The sequence below is a fragment of the Chrysochloris asiatica genome, unplaced genomic scaffold (genome assembly GCF_000296735.1).
Source record: "Chrysochloris asiatica unplaced genomic scaffold, ChrAsi1.0 scaffold00086, whole genome shotgun sequence".
NCBI lineage: Eukaryota > Metazoa > Chordata > Mammalia > Afrosoricida > Chrysochloridae > Chrysochloris > Chrysochloris asiatica.
In genome coordinates, this window is record NW_006408604.1 from 3427398 (window position 1) to 3445387 (window position 17990).

A 17990-nucleotide genomic window follows, 5' to 3' on the forward strand; every position below is an offset into this window, starting at 1 on the left:
CTTCTTCCAAATCAGATCTATTGGTTCTTTTGGCAGCCCATGGCACTTTTAGTATTCTCCTCCAACACCACAATTCAAAGGCATCAATTCTTCTAGGATCTTCCTTATTCACTGTCCAGCTTTCGCATCCATATGAGGTTATTGAAAATACCAAGGCTTGGTACCTAGGATAGTAGAAGACTGAATTCAAGGCATCAGCCCTAGGAGGAAGTTTTCCTAGCTCTGTTGGCTGTGAGGGAATTTCCTTGCCTCCTTTCAATATCTGTGGGCCAGATGTCTCTTGAGACCCTCATGTGTTTTGTCATCTGTATTCACCGAATCTAGGAGAGTCACAGCAAGAGGATACTGGGTTCAAACAGCATGCTTCACTGTTGGCTCCTTTTTCTTAGTGATAATTGAGCCCTCCAATTTTTGCAGGTTTGTTTAATCTCTTTTATAGTTCCAAAGAGACTGACTCAAAACACACCCTAATCCTATTGATTGCTATCCAGCCACATTAACATAATTGCTTTTAATCCTGTCTCATTAACATCATAGAGTTGAGGATTTACAACGCAGGATAACTATAGGAGATAACAAAATGAAGGATAATTACATAATGCTGAGTGTAAGGGTCCAGCCAGTAGATACATAGTTTGCTGTTGCTGTTTGGTGTTACCCAGTGATTTCTGAATTACAGTGATCCTATGTACAGCAGAATGAAACACAGTTTTATAGTTGCCAACTTAAAAAGTGTTGTTATGTTAGAGACCCTTGTTACTGCCACTGTGTTAATACACTGTGTTATTGTTGAGGGTCTTCCTTTCTTTAGTGACCCTCCATTTTGCCAATTATGGTATTCTTCTCCAGAGACTTCTTTCTCCTTACAACATGTCTAAACTGCAAGTGATGAAGTCTCACCATCCTCTCTGTTAAGGAGCATTCTGGCTGTTGTTGTTGTTGTTATGTGCTGTGGAGTCGGTTCCGACTCATAGTGACCCTGTACAGGGTTTCTGAGGCTGTACATCTTTACGTGAGCAGAAAGCCTCATCTTTCTCCCGTGGAACAGCTGGTAGTTTCAAACTGCTGACCTGAAGGTTCACAGCCCGATTTGTAACCACTACACTACCAGAGCTACTTCTTCTAAAATAGATTTGTTTGCTCTTCTGGCAGTCTATGGTACTTTCAATATTCTTTTCCAAAAGCATCACTCAAATATGTTGATTCTCCAGTCTTCCTTATTCATTGTCTAGCTTTCACATGTATATAAGGGGTTTGAAAATACCAAGGACTGGGTCAGGCTCCCTTGAGTTGTCAAAGTGACTCTTTTGTTCTTGAATACTTTAAAGAGGTCTTTTTTTGCATCCGATTTGCCTAATGTTTGACTTCTTGACCACTGTTTCCATGAATGTTGATTGTGGATCCAAGTAAAATGAGGTCTTTGATAACATCAAACTTTTCATTTTCATGATGTTATTTATTGGTCCAGTTGTGAGGATTTTCATTTTCTTTACATTTAGGTGCAATCCACACTGATACCAAGACTGTAGTCTTTGATCTTTGTCAATAAGTACTTCATGTCCTTTTTAGCTTTTAGTAAGCAAGATTGTGTCATCTGCATATTACAGTTTGTAAATGAGTCTTCCTTCAATTCAGATGCCATGTTCTTCTTCATATAATACAGTTTCTCGGATTATTCGCTCAGCACACAAATTTACAAAACTATGATAAAAGGATACAACCCTGAGGCACACCTTCCTTCAATACCATTGGTTCTTCATTATATGCTACCTTATGAAATGATTGAACATCTATTTACTAATTCTTTTTGGTACAGTGACTTTGAATATTCTGTTTATCGTCTTTAGATGCTTCTTCCACCATTCAATATTTGGTTCATAAAATCCTCTAATATTGAAAATCTGGACTTGAATGTTTTCTTAATATTTTTTCAGTTTATGAAATGCTGAATATGTTCTATTTGGTCTTCTAACTTCAGATATTCACACATCTTTGGGGAGAACACAGTTCAATGCATAGCACAGCACTTCAGAGAAATTCATAATTTGTATATGTAGAAACATAGAATTTCCGTCTATTTATAGAGGTACTCTATATCAGTGTTAGAGTTTCTTATCAAAGATAAAAAATTCAGGCACTTGGCATGTAAAATGCCTGTTAACATAATAAAACATTTTTTAAAAAGGATAGAAAATATAAGACACTGTCTTTGGCCTACTCAGTACTCAACATATAATTATCTTGGAAAAAGATGTCATCTGTATTTGGATAGTAATTCACTTACATAATCATTTATGAAATGTACAATTTAATTTTATCTTTTATCATATTCAGGATGCGTGTAATATTGAATGAAATAGTAATTTAATGTGAGGTTTAAGAATAGAAATATCTATGTTGTTGTTGCTTTAAGTGGTGTCATCAAGATGTTTCTAACTGATAGCAATCCGATATATGGTTTTCCAGGAAAAACTGGTGAATTTGAACCACTGATCTTGCAGTTCAAACTGACTTTGTGATCGAGTGCTTATCCTACAGCACTATACTCCAGAGATCTATAGTTTTTAAAAATACTTGGTGATTTTCAAGAAAGTGAATGGAAAGCAATAATTAGCTTTTGTAGTGATCTCATCTTTAAATTAAAAATATAGTCCTGCTTGCCATTTACTTCTCTTGGAAAAAGATATGCTTTTCTGATCTTGTAAAGATTTACACCCTAGGAAACCCTATACTGGGTTACTAAGAGTTGGATCTGACTGCATGGTATACAACCACCACTACCACAACAACAACAACAAACAAGTTATCTAGTAAAATTACTTCCTTTCACATGTAATCAAGCTAACTCTAGGGCTAATACATTTTAAATTACCCTAGAGATGAAATAATTCTGAAAAAACAAACTATATCGTCTTATATCAATATAAAAATACGTTAGAATATGTGCTGAACATTGGACAACACTTTAAGTACACATGCATCATAGAAGCATGTTTTTATTGAAAACCATTCAACTTGTGTTAGTACCATCATACTCTATATTTTGCTTAGGGTAACTTTTGTCTTTACTTATGATTTTAGGTAATATTATTTTCTGCAATTAGTCTAACATTCTGATGTTTAATTGTCAATAAACTGTACTATTGAATTTTAGTAATTACTTTAAAAAGTTTATAATAAATATTAGAAACCTCTGGGAAATTTAAGAAACTCATAAAATATGAGGTGATGCCTAGCAAATTGTTATTTATATAAAACATTTTAAAATTGTTTTGTATTTCATCACAAGCATTACTATTTTCCCCTGCAATTACTAAGTGAAGTTGGCTTTATTATTTTTTAATTCACCTTTTATAGACCTTGGAAAGTGATTCCAACAATTTTTCAAAATTTCCTATATTACTCACATTGACGTATAAGCTACTACTTATCCTCTTGGTTGGCCAAATTACAGCATCATTATTGTGTAGTTTAGTGTTGATTCATTAGAATATTTTTAGAGAATTATTTGTGAAAATCCTGGTATAACTTGGCAATCTGCTGTTCTTACCTGAACTAGCTGTGGGAGATACTCGAGAAGTTCATCATTCAAGAGATTGTCTAATTGTTGAACTGCTACTTTACGAATTTCTTGATCTGGAAAACTAATACAAAGAAAAGTTTTCTTATCAACTTGTTAATAGTATAGGAAATGCATGATAAATGTCAGGGAGAACAAAGAATGAATACCGTGCACAATAATAAGGGCAAAATAATAACCTTATAATCACTTAATATGATCATTAATGCTAAACAAGAATTCTTTTTCATATTATACAATCTCACATGATTGCAGTAGAACCTCTTTTGAATAGATGCTTCAGAGACCCGACAGTAAGTCAGTGCCCTGCACATTTTTTTATCTATAAAATATGGATAATAGGTTATCTAAAGCCTTATCTAAAATAGAAAGACAGTTTTGCTTTTTATTTAACCATACATTTAAGTGAATTTTATTGCCAGTTGGAAACTTGGTAATTTATATGGTTAAAAATAGAATAAAATACATTTTTTATGGATTTTGGTGAGATCTGAATGAAAAGCAGAAATCTAAAGTACTTTGCAATAAATAAAGAAAAATAATTGAATATAGCTAACTCTTAATGGTGTGGTGCTGCAGGATAATGCTGGATGCGAAGTCATTTGATCTGTGAGGTTGGCAGTTCAAACCTACCAGCTGCTACTTGGAAACCCTATACAGGGTAACTATGAGTTGGAAACAACTTTATGGCACTTAACAACAACAACAACAACAACAATAACTTTTATTAGAGATTCCTGGTGTGGCGCTGTAAGGTAAGCACTGGACTGCAAAGTCAGTTTGAACCGCACGATTGGCAGTGCAAACTCACCAGTCTCTCCACAGAAACCCTATACAGCGTCATTATGAATCAGAAATGACTCGATGGCACTTAACAACAACAAAGACTCTCACTAGAAATGAAATTCTTGAAGGTAACTGTGTCTTATTCATTTTTGAGATTACATCTATTATATATGTTGTTGTCTATCAGTTTCGACTCATAGCTACCCTGCATAGGTTTTCCAAGGAATGTCTGTTGCATTTGAACCACTGACCTTAGGGCAGCATTCCAACAGTCCAGTAGTCACCACACCAGGACTTCATTGTAAGATACAGACTCCATTAAAAACAAAACACAGTCAACAAAATAACAGTGTGTTTTTGAGTCAATCATAATTTATGGTGATCCTTATGCATTTCACAGTACAATTATGCTCTATAAGGTTTTTAATGGCTATGCTATTTAAGAAAATTGATCACCAGTCTTTCTCCTGAGGTGTCTCTGGATGAGTTCAGACCTCCAAATGTTTGGTTAGTAACCCAGGGCTTAATTGCACTACCCAGGGGCTCTTTAGCACCCATCAGGCACTTAGTATTTGTTATTGGAATACATGTGTGATGGTATTTAGCATTTAAAGCCTGATTCCAAAGACACATTACACTCAAATGGGGTCAGGATGTCATTTTGTTAAATCGTAAGAACTGGGTTCAATTATCTCAAGCTTCTGGGAAATTCTTGGCTATAACTTGGAGTCCCATACTGCTTTCACATGTCACCGTTTTGATATGCTTTTCACATACTGCTTTGATATGATTAGTCATAGGATAAGCACCCAACCTCAAGGTTGGTTTGAACTGCAAGGTCGGCATTTCAAACTCACCAGCCACTCCTCAGAAACCCTATACAGGGTCACTGTGAATCAGATCCGACTCGAAGGCACTTAACAACAACAACAAGGCTTTGGTTTAGAAGAAAACTCATGAACAACCTGTGATATGCAGATGACACAACCTTTCTTGATGAAAGAGAAGAAGACTTGAAAGACTTACTGACTAAGATCAAAGACTATAGTATGTATTCCTCTTCAAGGTAAAGAAAACAAAAATCTTCACAACTGGATCAATAAATAAACTATTTTATTTTGCTTGGATATACAATCAACACTCATGAAATCAGCAGTCAAGAAATCAAATGAAGTATTCCATTAGGAAAATCTGCTGCTAAAGACCTCTTTAAAGTGTTTAAGAGCAAAGACATCATTTTCAGAACTAAGGTGAATTTGAATGTTGTTGTTGTTACGTGCCGTGGAGTTGGTTTCCGACTCATAGCTATAAATCTTGACTGGAGCAGAAAGCCTCATCTTTCTCCCGCGGAACAGCTGGTAGTTTCAAACTGCTGACCTTGTGGTTCGCAGTCCGATTCATAACCACTATGCTACAAGGCGAATTTGAATACACCAGGTTATTTTCAATTGCCTCACATACATGGAGTCCTGTATGGCACTGTAGGACAAGCACTGGGTTGCTAACTGCACTGGAACACAAGGTCTGTTTGAACTGCAAGGTTGGTAGTTCAGACTCACCAGTTACTCCTCAGAAACCCTATACAGGGTAGCAATGAGTGGAAACTGACTTGACAACACTTAACAACAACAGCATATGCGTGCAAAATCTGGACAATGAGTAAGGAAGACAGAGAAGAACCGATGTATTTGAATTATGGTGTTGGTGAAGAATGTTGACTATACCAGGGACTCCCAGAAGAATAGGAAAAAAAAAAAAAAAAAGAGTTTGGAAGAAGTATAGTCAGATAGCTCTTTGGAAGCAAAGATGGGGAGACTTTTGTCTCTCATACTCTGGACATGTTGTTATGATGAATGAGTTGTTGGAGAAGGACATCATGCTTGGTAAAATAGAGGGTCAGCAAAAAAGCAGAATAGCCTCAATGAGATGGATGGATACAATGGCAACAACAATCAGCTCAAACCTAACAACAAATGTGTAATTGGGGTGGAACTAGGCAGTGTTGAGTTCTGTTTTCACAATGAGGCAGAACTGACTCAATAGTACCTAACAACAACAAGGCTTTGATCTCAAAAAATAATTTTAAATAAATACGTTTTCAAAAAAATCTAATATGCATAATTTAAAATGAGAGGGAATTGCCTATAGTGACTCATTTGTTTGTATAAAACAAGTAAAACCCCACAGACATTTTGTATGAGAATTAACTGCATGCTTTTCAGCCAGTCATCCAAGAGCTCTGAAGATTGGCTTTCAATACTATAAAGGTAAGCAAACTTTAAAGACTTTAATGTCCAGTCTCTTTTCAGTGTATCAGGTTACTGAAGGATAAAATGAACACTATGCAGCTACAGAGTCAAGGAATAAAAGATATTACTCAGTATCTCAGCTGTCCTTGAAAGCAGTTTGAAATGTAAACTTTTAACAGGTTGTGTATTTTTTTCTTTATTTAAACTGAGTATCTTCATGGCAACAAGAATTTTACTTTCAAGGTTATTCACTCACAACCCTTATTTCTGATCTGGATATACTTTCCCAATTATTTTCTCTCTTGAACATTCTAGCAGTAAGACCTAGAGAGAACCATATTCTTGCAAAGTGCTACTAAGGTCAGAAGCTCTCAGCATAACATCAAGAACTGACTGAAAGCAAAAATAGGTGCAATAGAAATGCAAAGCCAGAAGAAGGTCAGCTTGTTCAGCACATAAAGACATTAGGTTTTTCTAAGTAAACATGATTGACTCTAATTTATTGCTCTCAATTACAAAACCATTTGTCTGATGCCTATAGATATCAAGGTCAGTTTGAGGACAGTTTAAAGTCTTAGAGGGATTAGGTACTTGATACATTGTGTTGCCTAAGTGATGATTTCTTAAGTCAAATTTTAGTCACACAGATTTTCTTGTATGCATATTTCATTTTACTAATGTGCATGACAAAACAAAGAAAGAAAGAAAAAGAAATGAAACAAAATTGTCAAAACAGAGCAAACCACATCACTCTAAATGTCATGTGGTTATTTCAACCATAGAATGGAAATTCCAGGAAGGTAGAGATTTTGTTTATTTGTTTACCATCGTGTCCCCTACATCTGCAGACTAGTGACACTCTCTATAAATGTTTTAAATATCTAAACTGTACTTGTATCTTTCCACCCTAATTGTTTCTACTGCCATGTTTCCTTCTGCAAACCTGTGTTATTATCTTCCCCTAATTATTTATGTCTGAAATTTTGAGTCATATTTTCCCATTTCATTATAATTTCCCCATTTTCCATCTGGTGAATTCCATCCATGCTTGAAGTCCAAACTCAAAGCATCAATTTACCTGTGAAGCTGTTCCAGTCATTTGCTAGTCATCGATACAGTTAATCTTTATGGGTTTTAATATTATGTATAGTTGAAATCAGGCTCATTCATTTCTGAATCTCTCATTCAAACACAGTGCCTAGTCTATGGTTAGTTTGTGGAATTTCTAGTAGCCTCTTATCTTCATGTAATCAGTTGTCAAGTCAGTTGATTTTTCCATCCTAATAACTCTAGCAAGGATCCTGGCTGAACTGCTAACCACAAGGTCAGCAGTTCGAGTCCACCAGATGAGACTTTCTGTTCCCATAAAGACTTGCAGACTTGGAAACTCTATACAGGGTCACTATGAGTCAGAAAAACTCAGACACTCCACCACCACCAATAGCTCTAGTATCTATGCATGCATTTAATTTCTTCTGCAACTTCTAGTCTACATCACAGTTACCTTAAAAGTTTGCAAATAGTCATCTAAGATACAACTATTGGTCACTACTTGTTTGGAGCAAAAATGAATGAAGAAAATCAAAAGGCTCAAAGAAGAAACTAGTACACAGGACTAACAGCACAAACCAACCACAGCATATTCCAGTATAAAACTAGAACTAGATGGCACTTGGTTACTACTAATGGACATTTTGACCAGGGACACACTAGGAGGTCCTAGAGAAAAATGTAAAACAACACTTAAATTCCTTAAAAGGGCCAACCTTACAGGACCCAGAAACTAGAGGAATTCCTGAGATTTTCACCTTAAAATACCCTTAGAAATAGAAACCGAAGCCTCTCTTGGAGATCCCCTTTCAGCCAAATAATAGATTGGCTCCCAAAAGAAACAATTTGTTGTTGTTGTGAAGGGCCGTTGAGTCGATTCCAACCCATAGTGACCCTGTATAGGGTTTCCAAGGAACAGCTGGTGAGCTTGAACCTCCAACCTTGCAGTTCAAATGGCTTTGCAGTCTGGTGCATTAACCCACAGCGCCACACAAAGAAACAATACCAACCAACAATACTGTGCTTCCTTAAATAACCAACTCAAGTGGTCAACATTTACCCTAAAGCAAAAATGAGATGGTAAGGAGAGGTAGGGAAACTAGATGAATGGAAATAGAGCAAACAGAATGGAAAGCATATTGTGAAAATGTAACCAATGTTATGGAACCAATTTGTACAAAAATAGCTTAATGGGAACCCAATTTGCCTTTGTAAACTTTTGCCTAAAACAAAATACAATATAATTTTTTAAAAAAGATACTAAGTCAACTGAATGCAAATCCCATTTTACTTTTTATTCCTAGGAGTTAACACCATTCTCCACAAAGTTATCAAATTAATAAAAATGCATTTTTCATTATGATAAAAATTAGGAAAATAATACTGTGGAACCACTTTTATACCTTACTGTACTCTGAGATGATTTACACTGGTCACAATAGATTTAACAACATCTACTACTCATAAAAGAGCTCTGGTAGCGTAGTGGTTACAAATCGGGCTGTGAACCTCAAGGTCAGCAGGTCGAAACTACCAGCTGCTCCCCACGGGAACAAAGATTTGTAAATCTCTGCTCCCGCAAAGATTTACAGCCTCGGAAACCCTGTTCAGGGTCGCTATGGGTCGGAACCGACTTGACGGCACTTAACACCACCACCAACAACTACTCGTAAACTTCCAGATGTTCTTCCTCATTAAATATAGGTCTTTGTTAGAATCAACTGGGTAGGAGGGAAAAAATAAGAAGGTAAGGGAGAAGCAGGATTTTGTTTGTTAATTAATTTTTTTCCAGGCTCCCTCAAGAATTGTGATTATTGTTGTTAAGTGTCATAGAGTCAGTTCCAACTCATAGCAACCCAGTATAGGGGTTCCAAAGAGCAGCTTGTTGATTGAACCGCTAATCTTGCGGTTCAAACTAACCTTATCCTGCAGTGCCATACCAGGATTCCCTCAGGAATAGAAGAACCAAAATCCTATATGTTGTTGTGACGTGCCATAGAGTTGGTTCCAACTCTGTACAAGGTTTCTGAGGAATAGCTGGTGGGTTTGAACTGCCCACATTGTGAGAAGCAGTCCAGTGTTTATCCTACAAAGCTATACCAGCACTCCAGTGTCCATAAGGTGATAGTGGTTATGTGTTGAGGAGGTAGTTATGTGCTAACCTCATCTTTTTCCCAGCTGGTGATTACGAACTGCTGACCTTGAGGTTAGCAGCCCAACTTGTAACCACTATGCTACCAGAATTCCTTAATGCCTATATAGTATAATTAAAAAATGCAAGGTATATAATATTTGCATTGATATATACAAATGCTGGGAAGAACTTGTTCTTTTATTGTAATGGAAGAGGATATATGCTTTATTCATTATTACTGCTTGAAGTGCAGGAAGAAATTGGAGGAGAAATTGCTAGGGAACTAACTACATGACATACTGAGCTGTGACTAATGCCTAACTTGACATTAAAGCATATCCGAATATAACTTGCATTGCCTATTTTAGGAACAGTTGACTACATTAAAAGAGACTGACAGTGCTGATGAAGTTCCTGGGAAATCAGCTATTGCTGGAAATTTATGGTAACATGAATTAAAAAAACATGCTCATTCCTTGATCTAACAATTTCACGTTTGGGAATTTATTCTAAGAAAATAATATGAGATGTGTGTGAAAATATATGTATGCGAAAAATTATAAATAATACAAATGTCAAAAAATAGTTAAGTTAAATATGCTGTATCCATCTGCTATAATTTATGTAGTCATTAAAATAATATTGTACATGAATATTTAATGATGGAACATTATGAAAAAATGACACAGTGTAATATCATTTAAAAATATGTGTGCATTTCTCTATATGATTAATAAAAAGATAGATAGAACCAAAATATTAATACAAAATATCTGGATAGAGGTTTCATGGGCAATTTTAATTTTCTTTGCAAGCTTAGTTTACTTTTTTTTTCAAATAATCTATAAGGAAGCTTAATTAGTTACTAGAAATTAGTATACTAAAGTAAGACTGGTTTAATTAATTAATAAGATTAGATGAATAATTGCCAATTCATTATCATCATTAGGAGGAAAAATTCTAAATCATCTAAATCTTTTAAGAGCAAATATCATTGAAATAACAAGCATTATATTTTTTAGTTATTAGGATAGTCTTTCAATATAATACACTCAACTCAGGATCTCTGTTTTTGAAGAATTTATTTATAACTTAACATCTTTTCATGGCTCTGCACTCAGGAATAGATCAATGGACAAATATTTTCCACAAACCTTGGCTTTCTTTTTTTTTTTTTTTCTGCGATGGTTCTGAAACTATTTAAATATTCTTTGGGGATATAGTTGTTGGTCAGGGACAGGGACCCATTTCTCAATGTGGTAGAGGCTACCCATATTAGTTCTTTAAACATGATGTGTTATTTACAGACTGAAATGTCACATGCAACAGAAGAGCAGCAACCTTGTTTGAATTTTTCACAAGCCAGTTTATTGATCTTTCTAATGACTTTATTTGCTTGAAAAAGCACATTATAATTCCTGCCAATTGTAAACTAAGAAACACACTCTAGCAATTCTGTTAACCTTGAAATACTAATTATTGTAGGAGTAGACTTGACACTTTTGAGTCAGAACAAAAGTAGTGTTAGAAGATTCATCAGGCTGATGTCAACTGGGTTGACATTTATTTTCATTTACAAGGAAGTCCCTTATAAACAATGAGAAAGTGGAGCATTTGCAGTGTGATGAGACCCAGTTTGATATATTTTAAAAAGATACAGCGAAACTCAGTTACTTGTTTGGTAGGAGATCTTGTAAATTAAGACTTTTTCTTTATTTTTCTTTTGTATTAAATTCAGCAAGAGACCATGTGAAACAAGTACTTCTTTAAGGTCATTTGTCATTTTCTAACTGTTCATTTAATCCATTTTTTATGTTAGCTTATTTAGTTTCCCAAGCATGTCTGAATCATGGAACAAAAACTTTTGTGGTCAAAACCAAAACATTAGTTTGACTTACTATTCAGTTTTTGTTTTTACCTCCATTCAACAATTTATTCATATTTTGTTTTGTGACATTAGTTGGTGGTGACTGTGTGCTCTCAAGTCAGTTCCAACTTAGAGTGACCCTGTACTAGATTTCTGAGGCTGTAAATCTTTACTGGAGCCGAAAGTCCTTCTTTCCCCATTGGGTCACTAGTAGATTCAAACTACTGACCTTTTGGTTATCAGTCCAGTTCATAATCCACGATGCTACCAGTTAGACAGCAGTTGCAATCCCCTAAATGTACCATCACTTTTCCCACTTCCTTCCTGGGCACCCCATTTCCATTTGCTCTTCTTTCCTGCACATTCCTCTCTTTTGAGCTTTGTTTTGGGGAAAATGCTGTCCGTTAGATGTCAATAGTCAACAGTCATGGTTGACTATACTGAGGAACTATTCAGTTTTAAGTGAGTTTTATGAAGAGTCATTCTATTTACTCAGAGTGTAGTTGGTTTTGGATTGAGCTAACAATTCAATCTTGGGGATCTGTAAAAGGACAAGATTCTAAAACTAAAATAAATATACCTTTGTACAATAATTGCTATGCAAGTACCTAGAAATGGAACATGGTCCATTATGCAGTGGAGACATTAAAAGACAAAAGAAAAATGTTCTCTAAAGACTACAATTTTCAAGATTTATCAAAAAAAAAAAAAAAAATCAAGGCTACATAGCTAGAAAACCAAAGGTAAAATAAAATAAAAATAATAACTAACATTAAAGCAAGTTTAGTATAAAGTTTTCAAAGGAATTTCAGTGAAATACTAATTCGATATTTTGCCAACAATGTCGGAAAAACACAGATTTAGAGTAAAGTATAATATTAAATTGGAATGATAATCGTTGCCTGGGCAGGGAAAAAAATATTATCTAATGTTTAGGTCCTGGTACGGCTCTGCAAGGTTCATTTGAATTGCAAGGTTGGCAGTTCAAGTTCACTAGTCACTACTTGGAAACTCTACACAGGGTTACTATGAGTAGGAACTGACTCAACGGCACTTAACAACAACAAGTTTTTAGGTAACTCTTGGACTCAAAGTGTAAGTAGAAACTGTCTAGTGGTTAAGAGTTTGTTGTATAGCAGCAGTTTGTCTCAAGGAGCTCTGGTAGTGTAGTGGTTACGAATAGGGCTGTGAACTGCAAGGTCAGCAGTTCAAAACTACCAGAAAGACGAGGCTTTCTGCTCTCATAAAGATTCACAGCCTTGGAAACCCTGTTCAGGGTCACTATGAGTTGGAGCCAACTCCATGGCACATAATCACCACCACCACCTTCTTTGTTTCAAGACCCTTTTACACTCTTAACAATTAACAAATATCCTAAAGAACATTTGTTTATATGGGTTATACCCAGCAATAATTGCCATTAGAGATAAACCTAAAACATTTAATAAATATATATTAATTTATGATAGCATTAATAAACCTATTACATATTACCATAAATAAAATTTCTATGAAAAAGAACAATTATTTTAAAATCACAACTATGTTTAGTGAGAAGATTGACATTGTTTTATATTTGGCAAATCTTTTAATTGTCAGTTTTAATAAAAGATTATTGGATTTTCATATCTACTTCTAGCATATTAAATTTGCTACAGTATTGCACATTAGTCATTCTCTCAAAAGTTCCACTCTCCACTTGTGATAGAATGAGCATGACAAAAGCAATTGAAATCTTAGAATTGTTATGGAAATAATTTGACTGTATGATACCCTGTAAGCATCTTGGGGACTAAGAGTCTCATTTTGAGAATCTTTAACATATTGCTCATGTGTTACTACTGTGGAGCCATAGGTCAAGGAATCATTAACAATATGGCCTGCTTGTAAGACAGCAGCAGATCACTTATATCTTTCCAGTGACTAATTAGGTTTGAAGTCATCAGACCCACGTTCAGACTTTGGATTCATCATTTGTCCTCTCTTTCCTCAAGAGTTTCTAATTCCTCTCATCCCAGCAGGCTGTAAGGATATCCTAGGGGATCAAGAAAATCTTTAACAGAGGGTTGGCAGTGTTGTGAAAATGATATTTCATCAGAAAAAAATATGTTACCTTCTTTCACTTATTTCTATTCCCTTCTTCTTTTCTGCTCCTATCATTGTTTTTCTATTTCCCCCTTATTTTTGTAGTCTGAAAATGATAGAGGAGTAATATCTTACTCAAAGAAATTTTCAAATGATGGGCGAAAGCCCAACAGGATGTAACAAATGTTGACCTTTAAAAGCAACAACTTTGAGTAAACTGAAAAGCAAAGAAATCTGAGATCAAATTAGCTTGAACAGAAATGTCAGACTTCAGAATACACAGTGAGAATTCACACAGAATGCCACAAGGATATTCACAGTTTTAAGCCTCAGTGTCAAGATGGAATTAGAAACGCATCAGAAGTACAGAACTGTTTCTCCAACAGGTTTGATTCGAATGACACATTCCACATCAGCTTGGAGGAAAAATGTCAATATGAATATCTTTGCTTTTTTTTTTTTTTTTTCAGTACTTAAACTGATCCTCTGGGGCAAAAAAAAAAAAATAATGTTGTTGTTTTCTCTAAGCAAAAAAAGTGGTGAAGATTTCTTTAAGATGATTATAAACTTCTGAGTAAATAATGTTCCTACAAGACTTTTCATAAAATTACATAAATTGTCGTTATTGTTAAGTGCCATCCAGTCAGTTTCAACTTATAGTGACCCTAAGCACAGCAGAGTGAAACACTGTCTGGTCTTGTATCATCCTCACAATTGTTGCTATGTTTGAGCCCATTGATGCTGCCACTGTGTTACTCTGTTTCTTAGGGGGTCTTCCTCCTTTTCATTGGCCCTTCAGTTTACCAAGCATGCTGTTCTTCTCCATGATACTTCCTGAAAACAGGTCCAAAGTATGGGAGATAAAGTCTCCTGATCCTTACTTTCAAGGAGAATTCTGGCTGTGCTTCTTCCAAGAGAGATTTGTTTGTTCTTCTAGAAGTCCATGGTACTTTCAGTATTCTTCACCAATTCTGCAATTCAAATGCATCTAGCTTTCTCTGGAATATTGGTGAGTCAGAACTGACTCTATGGCACTTAACAACAACAACTCTTATTAGAGATTCCTGGTGTGGTGTTGTAGGATTAGCATTTGACAGCAAGGTTGGTTTGAACCACAAGCTTAGTGGTTCCAATTCTCCAGCTGCTCCTCAGAAGCCCTATACAGGATTGCAGTGAGTCAGAACAAATTTGAAGGCATTTAACAACAACAACAACAACACAGCAACAATCCTCATGTTGATGATTTTCACATTGGGTTTTCAAGCTCAGCTTTGTCTTCTGAACCAGCAGAACCATAAATTCAGTCATCACTAGCAAACCTCAAAACAAACCAACATGCTCCAGCCCGTAGAAAGGGTTCTTTTTCTAAAATCTATTTGTCATCTAGTACATATCATCTTAGATCCTAGTGAAGGTTTCTATTAGTCACCTACTTATATAAGAGAGAAAACTGAGGTAGTCTTTGGCCACTCTCTTCTTCACTGAGCACCCTCCAATCCTTTCATTTTTACTCCTACAGGGTTTTTGTGTTTTGTTTTGTTTTAAATGTTTTATTATGAATTATGTGATAGTTTACATGGGAGAACATTAGTTTTACATTCATCCTATCCTATATCGTTTCATTGCCATAGCATGTTTTTTTTTTTTTTTAAATTATATTCATTACATTCATTTGCCACTACCACCTAGACTGACTTGTAACCCACTCCCTCTTGGTTAACTTCCAAAGCTTCCTAACTCACCTTCCTCATTAAATCCATGCTCCACTCAGAAACTAGAGTGATCTGTGAAAGACACATATCTGTTCAAAACAGTCTTTCATTTAGAATCATGTATAGCCTTCCCATTGCTACTAAAAACCAAGCTGCTTAGCATGGCTTACAAGTCCTTCTAGTTTCATCCTAGTGTGTTGTTAGATCATCTTATATCATGCATTTCTTTCCTGAACTCCAGACATACCGATTCTTTATTTGCTTTCTAATTGTAGGTCCTATCCTAGGATGTTTTTCATGTTCAGGTTCATTTTGTAATCTTTCCACATTCAGCTTCAGTTTTTACTCTCCATTTTTGTCACTTCATTTCAACAAATATTTGAACTTGAGATCAAAAGACCGCAAAGATTTCCTTCACATTAAAGATAAATAAGGTATGATTTCCCTGTTTTATAAGGTTTGCAACCTTTCTGTAAGCAGTTGGGAACTTATCATGGGATCATGCGCCTTTCATTCATTTGCCAATTTGACCCAGCTTCTATAGCCCACTAGATTTCAACTCCATAAATGCAGGAATATATTTATTTCTCCTTAATATATTGGCTTCAGTACCTAAAAAGGGCTTAATTTGAATTTGTTGTTGTTGTTAAGTGCCATCGAGTCGATTCCGACCCATAGCGACCCTGTATAGGGTTTCCAAGGAGCAGCTGGTGAGCTTGAACCACCGACCTTGCAGTTCAAATGGCTTTGCAGTCTGGTGCATTAACCCACAGTGCCACACCAGGGCTCCTTAATCTGAATAGGTTATCAATAAATATCAAGGTTAGCAGTTCAAACCCACCAGATGCTCTGCAACTCAACGGTACTTAACAACAACAACAATCAGAAAATACATGTTAAATGAAAATGGCAGATTGCATTTCAATTTTTCTTCCATAAAATGGAAAGTTGAAAAATGGGCAATGTTCTACTTTTGTATGTAAAGTGCTTACAAAATGGGTTTTTTTGTGGATCAAATTACATAACATACTGTGAAAAGTGCTTTGTAAATGACAAATCATATCAAACTGTGATATATTTATTATTAAGGTGCTAACTCTTTATTATATAAAATTCATCAGGTGAACTCAAATTACTTAAGTTTAATTGAAATGAATTTTTCATGGCTTCATTTGTATTTATAATTTAGCATTGAAAAAATCTGAAATCTCCATATTTCTAAAAATATAATTATGATGAAGAAGCTAATGATAGTAAAAATGATTGGTAGCATTTATTGAATGATTTTTAAGTATTTTACCTTATTTCTTCCGCAAAGCAATCCAGTAGATGCTGCTATTATCCCTGCTTGAAAATAGCTGTTTTCATTTCCCCTACCACTGTAGCTTCAATTTCTGGCTTAAATCAATAACTTCCATACTTTTTAATCAAACATTGAATTCTCTACTAAACATCAGATTTTAGTGGACATTTCCTCTTGGGCATTCCACAGGTTTTCAAAAAACTCAACGTGTCCAAAACACAACCCTCCCTCTCTTTCACTACCCAAATTTACTTTTCTTCTTTAATTAATGTGTTGGTTAATGATGTAATTGCCCATCATTTACCTGAATCAGAACACTCACAGACTTCCTTACCTCTTCTCTCTTTTTCAATCGCCTTTGTAATACACTCTCAAATTTGCTCTGTGGCTCTCTACTGTGATTTAGTTCAGGCCCACACCATTTTTCAAATGGATGATTGCAATACTCTACCATCCAGCAAATATCCTTCCTCTCAATTTCTTTTCTTTTCAGTCCATCCTTCATTTTGATGTCAAAATTATCCTTGTATCACATAAATATGATTATATGACTCTCTTTTTTTTCAAAATTCTATGGGCTAATCAAGGCAAGCAATCAAGTCCCTTCACAATAAACCTCCCTCCAAGATTGAAACTCAAAGGGAACACACAAGCAGGCATGTAAGCTTGCTGATTACTGTGTTGGTTTACATGTGAGTGGAAGTGGGGGAAAGGCAGAAATGAAGATATAGGCTGAGTTCAACCATGTTCCATAGAGCCCTGTCGACCTTGAGATGAGAGAGAAAAGAGGAAGGGCTGGTTGGCCTGAATTTTGGGAAGACTTGGGAACTCCTGAGCTATGGACACTGACCTAGCCACAGAGGGTTAGACCTGAGAGTGAAGTGTCCAGCTGATATGAAGTGAGAGGAGACACACAAGAACACCCAAACTTGCAGATAGTACCTATTTGACCTAGCTTCAATGACTTGATGACCAGAGTTCAACTAAAGGAAGATAAAGAAATTTGTTAAGGAAGCAAGTATAACTTGCTACAATTTGAATAACTTATCCTATACTTATGGAGGTAGTAGCTCAAAATACCAATTGAGAGGGAAGGAGTCTTCACCTCAAGGATCAAGCCCTAGGTATACAGGGTTGATTGTTGTTGTTAGGTGCCATCGAGTTGGCACCAACTCATAGTGACTCTATGCACAAAAGAACGAAACACTGCCCAGTCCTGGGCCA

The 17990-nt window shown here is 35.6% G+C and overlaps 1 protein-coding gene across 1 annotated transcript in view; it reads right to left on the reverse strand.

Annotated features, from left to right (window-relative positions):
* The window catches only part of PIK3C2G (phosphatidylinositol-4-phosphate 3-kinase, catalytic subunit type 2 gamma), a 517177-nt gene that overhangs the window by 328739 nt on the left and 170448 nt on the right, over positions 1–17990 (reverse strand). The window contains exon 15 of the mRNA XM_006866018.1: positions 3551–3644. Coding sequence (XP_006866080.1) covers positions 3551–3644 — 94 coding nt within the window. The remainder of the gene's footprint in view (positions 1–3550; positions 3645–17990) is intronic.